Raw genomic sequence first — 15,328 nt, 5'->3', positions numbered from 1 at the left:
GTATTTTTAATGGGAGTCTTTGTGAAGGAGTATCCACAACTGCTTCTGTCACTCAGATTCAGTACTATTGTTTTTACTCCTCCCTCCAACCTTATATTTGAACAAAACCAGGTAGATTAGCAAGACTTTTTAAAAAATTTTTATTTTTTTGCAAATGTTTGATTGTAACTAAGAACGTGGGGGATTTGAGGAGATTCCTCTAGGTCAAATATGGATAATTATCAATTTGACTACTTCTAAGTTAGTGTGGCAGATTTATTTGGTAACTACTGTTCAAATGCACTGATTCAATTAAGTCTTTCTCAGAGGTAAGTTATGCCCAGCTTTAAAAATTTTTTCCCATTTTGTTTGTATATGTTAAGTTTAAGGTAGACCTATACATTTGTGGCCCTCAGATTTGGTTGAATGAACCTTGCTGGCTGGTATTTTGGGTAGTCTCACTTCTTGAATAATCCTATTTAGGATGTTATATAATTTTAAACACGTTAGGTAATTTATATATTATGTCTTTTTTCCCCCTGGTTCTGGGGATTGAACCCAGGTCCTCACACATGCTAGGTAAGCACTCTGTCCTTGAGTTATATCCCCAGCCCCTTGTATTAGGTCTTTATCATTTCTTTTTCTTAGTATCACAAATAAATCACTGATATTATTTACTTCCAGATAAGTAAATTTGTTTGATATCATATGCCAGTGTTGAATTAGTTTTGAAACAGGTTTGTTTAGCTTTTAGTCACTATGACAGATACTTGGGAGAATCAGTTTAAAAGGAGGAAAGGTTTATTTTTGGCTCATGGTTTAGGAGGTTCTAGTCCATGGTCACATGGCCCCATTGCTTTGGCCTGTGGTGGCACAATATATCATGGTGGGAGTGCATGGCAGAGGAGACCTGATTAGTTCATAGCAGTGGGAAGCAAAAAGGGAGAAGCTAGGCACAGTGGCACCTCCTATAGTTCCATCCACTTGGGAGGCTGCGTGGGAGAATTGCTTGAGTCTAGGAGTTTGAGGCTTGAGGCTAGCCTGTGCAACTTAACAAGACACCAGTTTAGAGAGAGAGAAAGGGCAGGAGGGGCCACAGTTCCAATATTCCCTTCAGGGGCACTACACCAGTGATATAACTTCCTCCATTTAGGCCCTACCTCTTTTTTTTTTTTTAATTGTCAATGGACCTTTTTTTTTGTTGTTTATTTATATGTGGTGCTGAGAATCAAACCCAGTGTCTCACACATGCTAGGCAGGTGTGCTGCCACTGAGCCACAACCCCAGCCCCTAGGCCTTACCTCTTAAAGGCTTCCATCACCTCCCAGTAGCACCATGGGCTGTGGTCTGTGGGGTACATTTTATCATTTATCCTGTGACTGAAACATTTTAGAAATGAATGATACTAAAGGATTTTTGTTTGTTTGCTTTATTTTACATTATAGCTTTTTTCTTGATTTCCAAAGAAGTACCTGGTAACAAACATGACTGAATTCTGGCTTATATCGGCTCCTGGGGAGAAAACCTGTCAGCAAACATGGGAGAAACTGCATGCGGCGACTTCAAAGAACAATAATCTTGCTATTTCTTCCAAGTTCAACATTCCTGACTTAAAGGTAAAGCTGTACTGTGCAAATGTAATCAGGAGTGTAATCAAATAGTTTGTAATCAGGAGGGGCCAGTTCTTTTTTTTGGTAGAAATGAGATACCCAGTTCCTTCAGGAGAAAACCCTCTCATCTCTAGTTATTGACATAGTTTAAAGTGTTTCTTTTTCTTTGAGATGTTATAACTGCCAAAACTAAAGAACAGTTTTTTCTTCCTAGACTTTTTTGTGCTTTTTAAAATATGATTTTCAGAAGTGAAAATCTCAGTAATATGTACATTTAACATTTTTTTTTGTAATTGTAGATGGACAGAATGCCTTTATTTTATTTATTTTTATGTGATGTTAAGGATGGAACTCACTGCCTCACACATGCTAGGCAAGCACTCTGCCACTGAGCTTCAGCCCCAGTCCAATAATATATATTTTTAAATAACCCAGTGAATTAATTTTTTGTTAATAAATTGATATTCTGCTAACACTGTAAATGTGTTACTGTGGTACCTACTTAATCATACTAATTAACCAAATCTAACCTCATTATTTAATCCATTTAATCTGTTTACAATTCTGTTCTGATCTGATTGATCTACTGATGCTAGAGCAGTAATCTAGCAACTTCAATGTGAAACAGGCTGCCAGTAATCAGTTGATCAAGTTGCTGGTAATTAGTTTAATGGACTTTTGTAAAGAATGGAAAAGATGGTGATATTTACAGTTTGCTAGTTAACCAAGTGAAGCAATCATATGCAGAATTCATCGAAGACATACTGAATGTGTTCAGTGTTTGATTTTTTTGGAGTTTGCATTCCATTTGAATAGGATGTTTCCTCCAAGATAGGATCTTTTGCATGCAATTTTGCATAGAGGTTCCACTACAGACCCTCTGACTCACATCCATGGACCTCTTGCTTAAAGATCCATGTTGTAGAGCAGGACTTCGAATGACCCATTGTCACCAGTATAGGCTGCCTCAAAAAGTCTTCACATTCTAAATGGTGCTTGTACCCATGAATCCAAGTATTAGTTTATACATATAAATAGATTTGAAATGTCTGACAAACATCTTTTTACTACACTTGCATGTTTTAAAATAAAACATAAAGAATTTAAGATTTGTGGACCCTTAAAATCAAGATATTGTATAATCTTGTAAAAAAGGTGGGGAGGGATGAAAGCTAAATAACAAAATGCTATCTTTCCTTTCCAGGTTGGCACACTGGATGTTTTAGTTGGCTTGTCAGATGAACTGGCCAAACTGGATGCATTTGTAGAAGGGTAATGTACTTATATGCATGTAGTAGAGCAAAAGGAGAGACATTATTATCAAACTCCCTGGATGTTGGACTTGTCATCACATGTGTACTTGGTTTATAGAAATGGTTTTAGAAAGTAATGACTTTTTTCCTTTATAAAGCAATTTTATGAAGGTGAAGTTTATATACAAGAAAATATACCTGTTGGAGAATGAAAATAATAATATTTTAATATCTTTATTGAGGTAATTTACATGTCATATAGTTTACCTATTTAAAGTGTACACTTCAGTTTTGTTAAATATATTCACAGAGTTATGCAACTATTATTCCAATCAGTTTTAAAACATTTTTATCATTCTCTCTCCTTCAGTAAAACATGCTCCTATTCCCATCAGTACTCATTCTCTGCCCCCACCACCCACTGATCTCCTTTTTGACACTGTAGATTTGCCTGTTCTGGACATTTCATATAAATGGAATGTAGTACATGGTCTGTTGTGATTGTGTTTTTTTGTTTGTTTTTTGGTAGTACTAGGGATTGAAGCTGGGGGCACTCTACTATTGAACTATAGCCCCATGGGGCTGTTCCCCACCCATTCCCACTTTTTTTTTTTTTTTTTTTTGGTGGGGGGTGGTACAGGGGATTGAACCCAGGACCTTGTACATGCTAGGCAGGCATTTTACCATTGAGCTACATCCCCAGTACCCCTGGTCTTTTTAAACATTTTTTTTATTTTGAGATAGGATCTTGCTAAAGTTGACCAGGTTGGCCTTGAATCTCTTGTCTTCCTGCCACAGCCTTCCAAGTCTGGGGTTACAGTATGTACCATTGCACCTGACTGTGACTGGCTTTATTAGTTAGCATAATGTTTTTAAATCTTAGCCATGCTATAGCACATATCATCATCTCATTTCTTTTTATTAACAAATAAAACTATTCCATTATCATCAAATAATATTATCAAATAATCCATTTGATTTTAATCCACTCATCAGCTAAGTGGACAGTTTGTTTCTTCTTTTTGATTTATATGGACAATATTGCTATGAACATTTGCATGCAATGTTTTTATGTGCTCATATGTTTTCTTTTCTCTTGGGTATATACCTAGGAGTGGAATTTCTATGTCACTTGGTTCCTTTTGAAGAACTGCTGTACTATTTTCCAAAGTGGCTACACTATTTTGTACTTTCACCATCAGTGTTTAAGGGTTGTAATTCCTCCATATTGCTACTATCAGTCTTTTTGATTATACCCTTCCTAGTGGATATGAAGTAGTGTCTCATTGTGTTTTTGATTTGCACTTCCCTGATGACTAATGATACTGAGTATCTTTTCATGTATTTATTTGCCATATTTTTTTCTTCTTTGGAGAAATGTCTATTTGGATCCTTTGCCCATATTTAATTGGTTTATTTTTCTTTTTATTATTGAGTTGTAAGTTTTCTGTACATATTCTAGCTACAAGTCCTTTATGAGATAGGACTTGCAAATAATTTCTCCCACTGTGTGGGTTGTCTTCTTTTTCTTTTTCTTTTTCTTTCTTTTCTTCTTCCCCTTTTCCCTCCTTATCTTCCCCCTTCTTCCCCTCCTCCCTCACCCCTTCTTCATCTATACTGGAGATTGAACACAGTAATGCTCTACCACTGAGCCATATCCCTAGCCCTTTTTATTTTATTTTTACTTTTTATTTTTTGGTACTAAGGATTGAACCCAGGGTTGCCTTACCACTGAGCCACATCCCTAGCCCTTTTTATTTTTTATTTTGAGACAGGGTCTCAGTAAGTTGCTTAGGGCCTTGCTAAGTTCCTAAGGATGGTCTTGAACTTCAGATCTTCCTAACTCAGCCTCCTGAGTCTCTGGGATTACAGGTGTGTTCCACCACATCCAGCCCCTTTTTATTTTTTATTTACAGACCGGGTCTTCCTAAGTTGCCCAGGTTGACCTCAAACTTGTAATCCTCCTGCCTCTGTTTCCTGAGTGGCTGGGATTATAGGTGTACACCACTGCACCTACCTTGTTTTTACTTTGTTGATTTTGCCCTAGAAAGCACGAAAGTTTTTAATGAAGTCTAATTTGTCTACCTTTGTCGCTTGTGTTTTTGGTATTATATCTAGAAAACAGTCACAGTGTACATCTATATTTTCTTCTAGAGTTTTATAGTTAAAGATTTTGTATTGAGGTCTTTCCATTTTGATTTCATTTGTGTATATTGTGTAAGATAGAGGTCCAAGTTCATTCTCTGGTTTGTGAACATCTGTTGTCCAACAGTGGTAGAGTGTTTGCCTAGCATGTCCTGGATTTGATCCCCAGCAGTTCAAGGAAGAAAAAAAGTATAAGGGCTAATGTGTATCTCTGTAATAGTTGTCCAAGCTCCTTGTGTTAAAAGGCTATTGTTAGCCAGGCGCGGTGATGCATGGCTGTAATGCCAGCAGCTCAGGAGGCTGAGGCAGGAGGAACACAAGTTCCTAGCCAGCTTCAGCAAAAGCGAGGCACTAAGTAACTCAGTGAGACCCTGTCTCTAAATAAAACACAAAATAGGGCTGGGAATGTGGCTCAGTGGTCGAGTGCCCCTGAGTTCAATCCCCAGTAACCGCCCCACCCCACCCAAGAAGAAAACAAAAAAGAAAATTGCTATTGTTTATTAAACTGTCTTGGCACGCTTACTGAAAATCGGTTGGACATAATTATGAGGGCTTGTTTCTGAACTCTCAATTCTGTTTTATTGATCTGTTGTTTTTATCCTTTGCCAGTACTGCATTATCTTGATTATTGTAGCTGCATAGTAAGTTTTGAAAACCTAAAGTGTAAATCACTAACTTCATTTTTCTTTTCAAGATTGTTCATTCTGGGTTTCTTGCATTTTCATATGAATCTTAGGATTGCCACATCAAGTTTCTGTGAAGTCATCTGAAATTCTGATGGGAATTGTGTTTAGTCTGTAATTCAGTTTGGGGAGTATTGCCATCCTAACAATGTTGTCTTTGATCCATGAACTTGAGATGTCATTCATTTTATTTGAAGATGCTGATACTTTTTTCTTCAAAATTAAGTTATAACTATTTAATATAATGCTTATTCCATAAACCCTGTACCCCTCCTTACTACTTAATGTCTAGTTTCATATACTACTTATAATACTTAAAGTGACATTAATGTATATAAATAATATATGATACATGTAAGCTATATGCTTGTCAAATCCCTAAAACAAGAACTTTTACATGTTAACTATTTGAAGAGCTTATAGTTAATTATAACTTCAATTATAATATAGTTTCTAGTCTAACCCTCAATTAGAGTAAGGTAAAAACTGCAAAATTTAAAAATTTTTAGGCTTAGTGAAGTAGAACATACCCTCTTTGTATATGTGTAATTGTGTGTGCGTGTGTGTGTGTGTGTGTGTGTGTGTGTATTTACCACCTATTGCCCCAATACTTACATAGTACTTGAATTCAAACCCTCTGTTGGGGGAGTGAACCAGTGCCCTCTAATTTAATTATAACTTCAACTATAATGCAGTTTCTAGTATTACTCTCAAACAACTTTACAAATTGCAAAAACTCCCAAGATTTTTAGGTTTAGTGAAATAGAACATACCCTTTTTTATATATAGTCTTACCAACTTTTACCCCAATACTTACGTAGCACTCAAACAAGATTATTTAAAACTTCATGACAACCATATTTATTCTGATAGTTAAAATAGCTTAATTCATAAAGTAAAGCATGAAAACGTTTAGATGAGTATTTTAACTCCATAAAATTTTGATCCTGGACTTTTTATTAATTTATAGTAGAATTATACATGCAAATATTCTCACCTCAATAAGAATTTTCTCTATATCAAAATGAGCAGGTTTCAAGTCCACTATTGTAGTGGCTCATAACACCTTGCTGAATCACACCCTCACGGGATACAGCAGTGGTTAAGATTAAGCAATATGAACAAACGTTCAACTAAGTCATACTATAATAGGGTGGTAAACTTTGTGCTAGCTCCTGCAGTCATACAAGTAATCCAAATTAATACAACTTGGCATAAAATGTCCTTTAAATGTATCACAGTAAAGTTAAGCCCTAGGTAAGCTGTGGAAAACTTTGGTTAAAATAAAACTATAAGAGTAACCTTAATATATGTGAACACACAATAGCTAAGACACAAACTGGAATTAGATACCTCACTATGCTTAACCATAAACAAATACTTAAATAACAAAACTACTCACCAGAGTACAAACTATTGGCTACAGCCTAAAACTCAAAGTGCTTGATGGTACTTTATATCCCTTCAGAGGAACCTGTTCTATAAGTAATAAACCCAGACTCATCCCAGCACTTTGTGCAGTATTAGCCCAGGTACCACCATCTTCAGTAAACTCTAATAAGGTCTTAACTTTAAGCACAGTTATATACATAAAAATGTTAAATCAAGGTGGAGACTGTAAGGTGGAAAGAAGGGGGCTACATTTTCTATCTTAGATCATTTCAAAATAGCTCTTATGAAATCCAAGAGTCAAAGGCAGATTTAGTAGTAAGAATAGAGAGCCTAAGTAAGTAGAGATATAAAGCTCATACACACCACCTGTCACCCTCCTCAAATATTACAAACTAAAAATATAATTTTATTAACATAAGAAGAGATAAGTTGTAGTAAGGTGAACCTACTGGAGAGAGTGTGTTTGGAATAACCAAAATATGGCTTAATTTAAAGCACACAGCCTACACCTGGAAGATTTCACATAATTTGAACTTTTTTTTTTTTGACAAAAAATTGTTTTTATTCATTCAATAAAGAAAATCCATTTTCAATACAAAGAAATAAAAGATGAGGAAGTAAAATAGATAAATTCTATTTCTCTTTGCCTTTGTTGGCTCATGCTGCTTTAACAAAATACTTGATACTGGTGGAATAATTTATAAAGTAGAAAATTTTATTTATCACAATTTTAGAGGTTGAGAAACCCGAGATCAAAGTTCCAGAAAGTTCAGTGTCTAGTCTCAATGCACTAGTCTGTGCTACCAGGATGATGTCTTGAACACTGCTTTCTCTGGAGGGTATAAGTCCTGGGTCTTCAAATGGTGGAAGAGAGAAGGGTAAAAGGGACGAGCTAGTTCCTCAAGCCCTTTTATAAGGTCACTAATCCATTCATAAGGGCAAAGCCCTCGTAATCACCTCTTGAGGCCCCATGACCTAGTACTATCACATTATCAATTAAGTTTCAACACATGAATGGGGGGACATTCAAATCACAGGACCCTTCCTTATTCCAATCGAATGATCTGAATCATGATTTTACCATGCAGCCTGTCCAGGTAGGTTGGCCTGCTGAGTAACATGTTATCTCTTTTAGCTTGTTGTGAAGGAATAGTGAGCATGGTACCTTGCATTACTTACCCTACTTCCTGCCTCACTTCTCTTTTCTCTCATTCTTGCTGCCCCTATTTGGCATACTTCTCTCTCTCAAGTAAATCATTAACATTTAATCCTTGCCTCTAATTCTATTTTCTAAGGAATCCACGTTAAACAACTACATTATTTAGACTCTTTTGCATTTAGATATGACCATGCAACTCAATTCTAATCAATGGAATATACATAGAAATTATACATACTGCTTCCAAACTTGGCTCATAAAATTTCTATCATGCTCAGCTCTTCTCTTTCCTATAGAAGAACTGTCTAAAAAGGAGGAAAAAAAGAAAAAGGAAAAACCAGGGCCACCTTGGAAGTCTATATATGGCAGAGTCTTTGCTGCTGGGATGTCCAAATGACTGGAGGAGAGTTGTCTGCTGACCTGTTCACATCTCCACAAATGATACATGAACAAGAAATATGCTTCTGTTATGTTTATACCATTATTTATCTAAACTCCATTTACAATAACAATCAACATACCCCATTTAGTAAACCTATCTTGTCAGTAACCCAATAAATACCATTAGTGAAATCAGAATGCTTAAAAGGATATAACACAACATCTGAAAGTCATATTTTCATTTTTTTCTCTTCTTTTTTTGGGGGGGTAGGAGTGGAATGCTTACCTGAAACCATACTTTAAGTTTGTGTAACTGAAACAAAATAACAAACCCAAACTTCTTTTTCCAAAATTCACAGTTTGTAAGTTCTTTCAAAAAGTCAATCTCAAGCTAGGCATGGTGATACATGCCTCTAATGCCGGCTAATTGGGAGGCTAAGACAGGAGGATTCCAAGTTTGAGGTCAGTCTTGGCAACTTGGTGAGAACCTATCTCAAAATTAAAAATAAAATAGGCTAGGGATGTAGTTCAGTGATAAAGTATCCCTGGTACACATACGTACAAAAAAAAAAAATGGAATGAGACAAAAGTTAATCTCACTCTCTCACCCTCTAACTACCTTTTGTACAGCTCCAGGAAAAAAATTAAAATGATCTGAACTGGCAAGTGTTCACCAGTATAGACATCTTTGTGCTGGTTTTACTAACACAGGCTACAATCCAAGAAGTGCAAAAGAAACTAATCCAGAGATGCGACTGCTGAAACTAACTTCTTCATTTCCACACTACATGTTACCCACGAATGAGAACAATTATTCTCAAAGTATAAAAGTCCCCATGGGAGGAACATTTCATTTTTTGATATTTTAGTAGATGGTGCCCTCTGATCTTAAAAACTCAGGGGGACACTGTGGTGCATAACTGTGACTCCCATTGGCAATCACTGCTGGATCTGCTCAGTCTTTCATACAAACAACTCAAACACCTCCACCCACTTCATTCTCTATCTTCCTCTAGATACCCACTCAATCACTCCCTAAAGGTAACCCTGTGATAGAGTGGAAATAGTAAATTTCCTGCCTGCCTTTCTCCCTCACACAACATTCAATAAGAACAGAACAGATGCTGGGTCAGCCAAGTGCTGAGAATGGATGACAGTGGCATGCCAGAAGAGCTGCTAAGGAGGGACACAATCCAAACCAAAGACCAGCGAAGGGGTGGGTCAGGAATGCTAGATGAAGTCAACATCTGTGGCTTCTTGCTGGGGCAAAGAAGCAGTTCAGAGATGTGGCTAGATCTCAGTCTCAGTAATGGGTTGCCTACAGTGAAGGAAAAACTTTATGTTATCTTGGTCTGTTCATTTAACATATATTTATTAAGAACCTGCAATATACTGGGTGTAGTCACTAGGAACAAGATAATTTGAACATTTTGAACTGATCCTAGCCCACCAACCTTATAAATTCCAGTACTATAATTATCAAAACATTTGTACCCAATAAAAATGTAGGAGATAGAAATTATTTACTGGAGCTATGAGACAATACCATAAGGGAAGGATAAAAGGTACAAAAGCACAAAACAGCGTAATGAATTAAACAGACCTTCACATAAAGAACTTAAACTAAGAACTCTGAAACCAGTTGAACTACTCACAAGCAGCTGAAAGAGTAAATTCATCTATGTAGTTAAATAGTAGGGAGACTTATGAGTAGAAGTTTTCTAAACTGTATTTTAGCATGGGTATAACTTTTTGCATTTTGACTAATTGGTGGAATCAATAAGAATTCCTTTGACAGATCATTCAGATACATATGGCTTAGGTAAATTTTGTCATTTGTAAAATTCAGAATTTTGGAGAATCATTTAGATTTTTAAGGGAATAGACTTGAATAGAAGGAATATTTCCTAGAACTCTGTGCAGGCAATTTTCTTATTTATGCTGTTAATACTTTTCTGAATTAATTAGAATCATCATAAAGCAACCGCTCTGGCCATAGAAGCTAACATCAGGGTTGCAGAGAGAATCTTTTAACCTAACCTAAGGAGGTAAACAGACCTAATGTTGAAGAGGTGGTCTTTAATATTGGAGGCAAGAAAGTCCTGTAGGAGACAGATTTACAGTAGATTAGTCAGGAGATATTAAAAGCCTTAAATGAGGCCAGGCTCTTGGTTATAAAATGGAAAAGAGAAGTTAAAAAGTAGCAGATTACATTTAGGATTTTAATTCCATATATTCATACAGAGTAAATTTATGAATTATTGTAAATGTCATGAAAATACTTATTGATGATATACTCAAAGGACAAAAGAAAATAGTCTCTTGATTTCTGGATTATAAGGGCTCTCTTTTTAATTTTTTTTTTGGTGCTGGGGATGGAACCCAGGACCTTGAGCATGCTAAGCATGTACTCCACCACTGAGCTATACCTCTAGACCAGTTACAGGTTTTTAATTAAAAAAGAGCATGAAGAAACTTATTTTTAGTTGCAATCCCTGAGGCAGTTGTCTTCCTTGAGGTTCCATCTACCTCATTCATTGTAGTTTCAGGTCATGACAACCAGAGACACTGAGAAAGGAAGTTCCTGGTAATATAATTATTAACATTATATATGGAACTATATTTATCACCTTGATGACTTCTTTTTTTAATTGGTTATGGGGATTGAACCCAGGAGTGCTCTACCACTAAGCTATATTCCCAACTCTTTATTTTTTATGTTGAGATAAAGTCTCACTAAGTTATGAAGGCTGGCCTTGAATTTGACATACTCCTGCCTCAGCCTCCTGAGTTGCTGGGATTACAGGCATCTGCCATTATACCTGACTGACCTTGATGGTTTTATATAGGTCTTGTCAATGGTATCCTAAGTATAGTTTAAAGTTTGCCAAAATCTTTTAGAAAAGGGATCTGAAAAGTCAACATGGGGCAAATGTAGTGAGCTTGGTCAGTAGAATTGAAAGCTACCTGCAGTGTTTGTCAGCTCTTCTTTTCTATGCTGCTCTGCAAACACCATCTTTTTTATTCTACCTGAAAGATATGAGAATCTTAAAGATCCTATGGTTGTTAGACCTTGGTGGCATTGACAGATGGTAGCCCAGTGACCCAAATGTTTCAGCTTTTAAGTCAGAACATAGTGATATGTTGAGAAGGCCATAGTCTATACTTTCTCAGTAATCTAGTCATTAGATTTTTTTTTAAAGGTGACTGCATGCATTGGCATAGATACTCTTAGAGATGCATAGGGCGATCATGGAGACATAGCCCCACGTTCAGCATATTGAAGACTTGGGGCTTGCTTCATTGTTTCTGAAATTGTTCTACTTAAGTTTGAAGATCACTCAGTATAGGGTTGTCGTTGAAGTTTAGTCCTTTTGTCATATTTTCCTGGCCCTTACTGGTTCATGTTTATACCATTACAAGTCTTCCAGTTTCCTCTCCCAGCAGTTGAGCTTAGTGTGTATCTTAAGATCTGTTTTGATCATGTCGTTTCCCTGTCTGGAGTCTGCATTGAGGAGAGCTATCTGCACTCTTCTCCTCCTACTTCCTAGCATAAGCCCTCAATTCCTCAGCATGTTGGCTCCTGTCAATCTTACCCTCACCATTCTCTGAATGCCCATGCTTTTCGCCTCTTCTTGTCTTGATGCAGATAATACCCTGTGACAACAATGCTCTTTGTTCCCAGGCAGCCATCCTTTCCTTCCTTGCCCATATCCTGAACTGCTAGTCTTTCTCGATTATAGTAACTGGAACTGATCCCCCCTTTTTAATGCTTCTCTGTCTGTAACCTCAACTGGCACTTAACTCAAATTGTTAGTCATTTATGTATCTTTGTATCTTTCCAGTTAGATTTTAAGCACTGGAAGTAGTGATTTTGTAATTTTGAATTCTACCAGGATCTAGAAGCTGCCAAGGAAAGGAAAAAAGAACCCCAAGAGTCAAGGACCAATAGAAACATGGGTCCTGTGACTTTGGACAAGTCACTTGTTTTCTTTATTCTTCATTATCTTTCTTATAAGAGATTGACAAGGTCAGATCTAAGTGCCTTTGTGACATTGGCAGTATGGTTTCTTCTGTTGTGTAACTCCTTGCAAATAGTAGTTGCTCTGAATAAGTAAATGTAGGACCCCAGCCTTCTTCACATAGTCGTTTCATTCTGAGTGAAAGTACAGTGTCCGGCTCGTAGTAGATTGTCAGTTAATGCCAATTCCCTGCCTCCTCTTTTGTTCTTGACCCTTGCAGTCAGATCCGTTGTTCATTTTCTCAGCATATAATTTATGGCTATTTACAGACTATTTTTCTCTAGTTTTCCCCTACTTCCTTTCCAGGTTAATAACCACTGCCCATAGTCTCCTTAAAACCCTACACTTACTTAATTGATATTTGCATGCAACAAAATCTTGGTCTGTTTTATCCTTAAACTACTACGTGTAAAGTACAACCATTTCTTCTCTGTTATATAGATGTATGTAATGGGAATATATATACAGTTAAATTCATGTCTTTGTGTAATGTGTTCATTGTATAGCATGGATTATAGTTTTTTCCCTGAAAATGGTGGTGTTGGTTTTTTTATTCCCCAGGGTGGTTAAGAAAGTGGCTCAGTACATGGCTGACGTATTGGAGGACAGTAAAGACAAAGTACAGGAGAATCTGTTGGCTAATGGAGGTAAGTTAATGTTTCATGATTCTGTAATTATTAACTTAGGTAAAATGAATGACATAGCTAAAAAAACAAAAAAATGTAAAACCAATCTATAGATAAGGATGTTAAATACAACAGAAAGCCATTAAAATACAGTTGTTACTACTGATATTGCCAGTTATATCCTGTCCCCTGAAATACAATCTCATATAAGATAATCTTACATAATATATAATCTATGATATGATGTTGATTTTTCTGCAAAAGCAGTATTACAAAGTTGTATCTTCACTCTTTCTGGAATGTTTGCTAACTTATGTTTATAAGTAGGTTTTCACATTATATATATCAGCATTGTTCTCTGGTTACCTGCTGTCTTCCCTAGCTTTTTTTTTTTTTTTTCCTGCGGTGCTAGGGATTGAACCCAGGGCCTTGTGCTTGCGAGGCAGGCACTCTACCAACTGAGCTATATCCCTAGCCCTTCCCTAGCTTTTTATATTTAATAGCATCTAACTGCTCAGGCCTCAGAATAGAAATTATTAATTTTTATTACAGAGCAATGCCTCTTCCCCTCAAATTTGAGTATGACTTCTTAGTACCCATAAAATAGTGTACTGGCATCTCTCTAGCTACAAGCTAATATTTACACAGTTTGCTTTGTATAATAATGACTTCATACAGACAGCTTTGACCTCCTTGTTGATATTTTTACTTGAATTCTAAACTACATTGCCCTCAATGATAAGAATACTGGTTTTTTAGTCTATTGTTCCTGTAGTCTTATTCTCCTTATAAGTAATAGATGCTCAATAAATATTTAATCAGTTACAATATAGTAACTTATTCTTGATTTTTGTTATTGTAATTATCTTAATCCAATTGCTTGTTATTTCTGTTAATCTTTTAGAACAGAATAGAAGGTAGATATGTTAACTTATGACACCTTCATTGATCTTTAGTAGATGGAATGGCAGTTGACAATCCCTGCTGTTGACTCCTTGGCATTATGTAAAGACTTGTTGAGGAGAGAGATACTTTGATATGAATTACTTTTGTCAGTTAGCTTTGTCACTCTTGACATTTATTTCTCCTAGCCTTGATCCTGTTGAACTTGAGAGGTAAATTTATTTTGATTACTAACTCAACAGTTGTTAAGTGTCTCTTTGGTTTTATATTTTTTATTCCTTCATTTGAAAGTGAAAGACTTCATGTTTCAAAGTTTGTTGATTTGTAGGCTTAGAAACAGTCATCACATGGTTTTACAGACAAGTTTATTTTCAATTTGGGGATGTTGTCAAAGAATCCTTTTGTCAAATCAAACTTATCAAGGAGACAATTCAAAGTCATTTCTTAATCTTTGTCTCACCTACGTATGAGGCACATCATGGATATGTACATATTCCACTTATTAAGTTGTCAAATTAGGAGCATTGAATTTTGAGTCAGAAGAAGAGACTAGAAGGTAAATTTTGATTAACCCATGTTGCTTAATCTATTTCCACATTTATTTAATCAGGACTTCAGAAACAACGTCTTTGCCGATGTTCTTGGTATTGAATTCAGCATTAAAATGTATTGCTGTATGAAAAACCTGTAAAAAAAATTGTTGCTTCTCTTTAGTAATTAATGTATTCCCTTATTTCAGTTGATTTGGTTACTTATATAACCAGGTTCCAGTGGGATATGGCCAAATATCCTATCAAGCAGTCCCTGAAAAATATTTCTGAAATAATTGCTAAGGTAAGATAAAAATTAGAACAGGTGGTACATACTGTTTTATAGTGGCTTTTATAATTTAGCTATGAAATACTTTTTAGGCTTTTAATAAGCAGTTAACTTATATGTCACAGGTAAACCAGATGTATACCTATTACAGTACGAGATGTTAAAATATATTCTATTTTTGTGATCCTGGGGATTTAATCTAGGATCTCACATTCATGAGGCAAGGCATTTAAATTTTAAAGATGTTATAAAGTATAATGTCAGTAATGTAAGTATATAAATTATCTAAGTTGGATAGTTTATTTACATGGCTGATTTAAATATGGCACAAACAGGGTTTCAAGAAGAAACTTTAA

At 35.9% G+C, this 15,328-nt stretch overlaps 1 protein-coding gene across 2 annotated transcripts in view; it reads left to right on the top strand.

Annotated features, from left to right (window-relative positions):
• Positions 1 to 15,328, top strand: part of Atp6v1c1 (ATPase H+ transporting V1 subunit C1) — a 51,106-nt gene that overhangs the window by 18,835 nt on the left and 16,943 nt on the right. The window contains exons 2-5 of one of the 2 annotated variants that reach the window (XM_047517384.1): positions 1,446 to 1,595; positions 2,794 to 2,861; positions 13,186 to 13,271; positions 14,893 to 14,987. In XM_047517384.1, the coding sequence (XP_047373340.1) occupies positions 1,464 to 1,595; positions 2,794 to 2,861; positions 13,186 to 13,271; positions 14,893 to 14,987 (381 nt within the window). In that variant the 5' untranslated portion in view covers positions 1,446 to 1,463. Of the gene's footprint in view, positions 1 to 1,424; positions 1,596 to 2,793; positions 2,862 to 13,185; positions 13,272 to 14,892; positions 14,988 to 15,328 lie in introns of both variants that reach the window. The other variant, XM_047517375.1, reaches the window with a different exon arrangement.

Source organism: Sciurus carolinensis, chromosome 1, assembly GCF_902686445.1.
Source record: "Sciurus carolinensis chromosome 1, mSciCar1.2, whole genome shotgun sequence".
NCBI classification, from domain to species: domain Eukaryota; kingdom Metazoa; phylum Chordata; class Mammalia; order Rodentia; family Sciuridae; genus Sciurus; species Sciurus carolinensis.
Note: the sequence above shows the minus strand (reverse complement) of the source record. Positions and strands in the feature narration are given on the sequence as shown.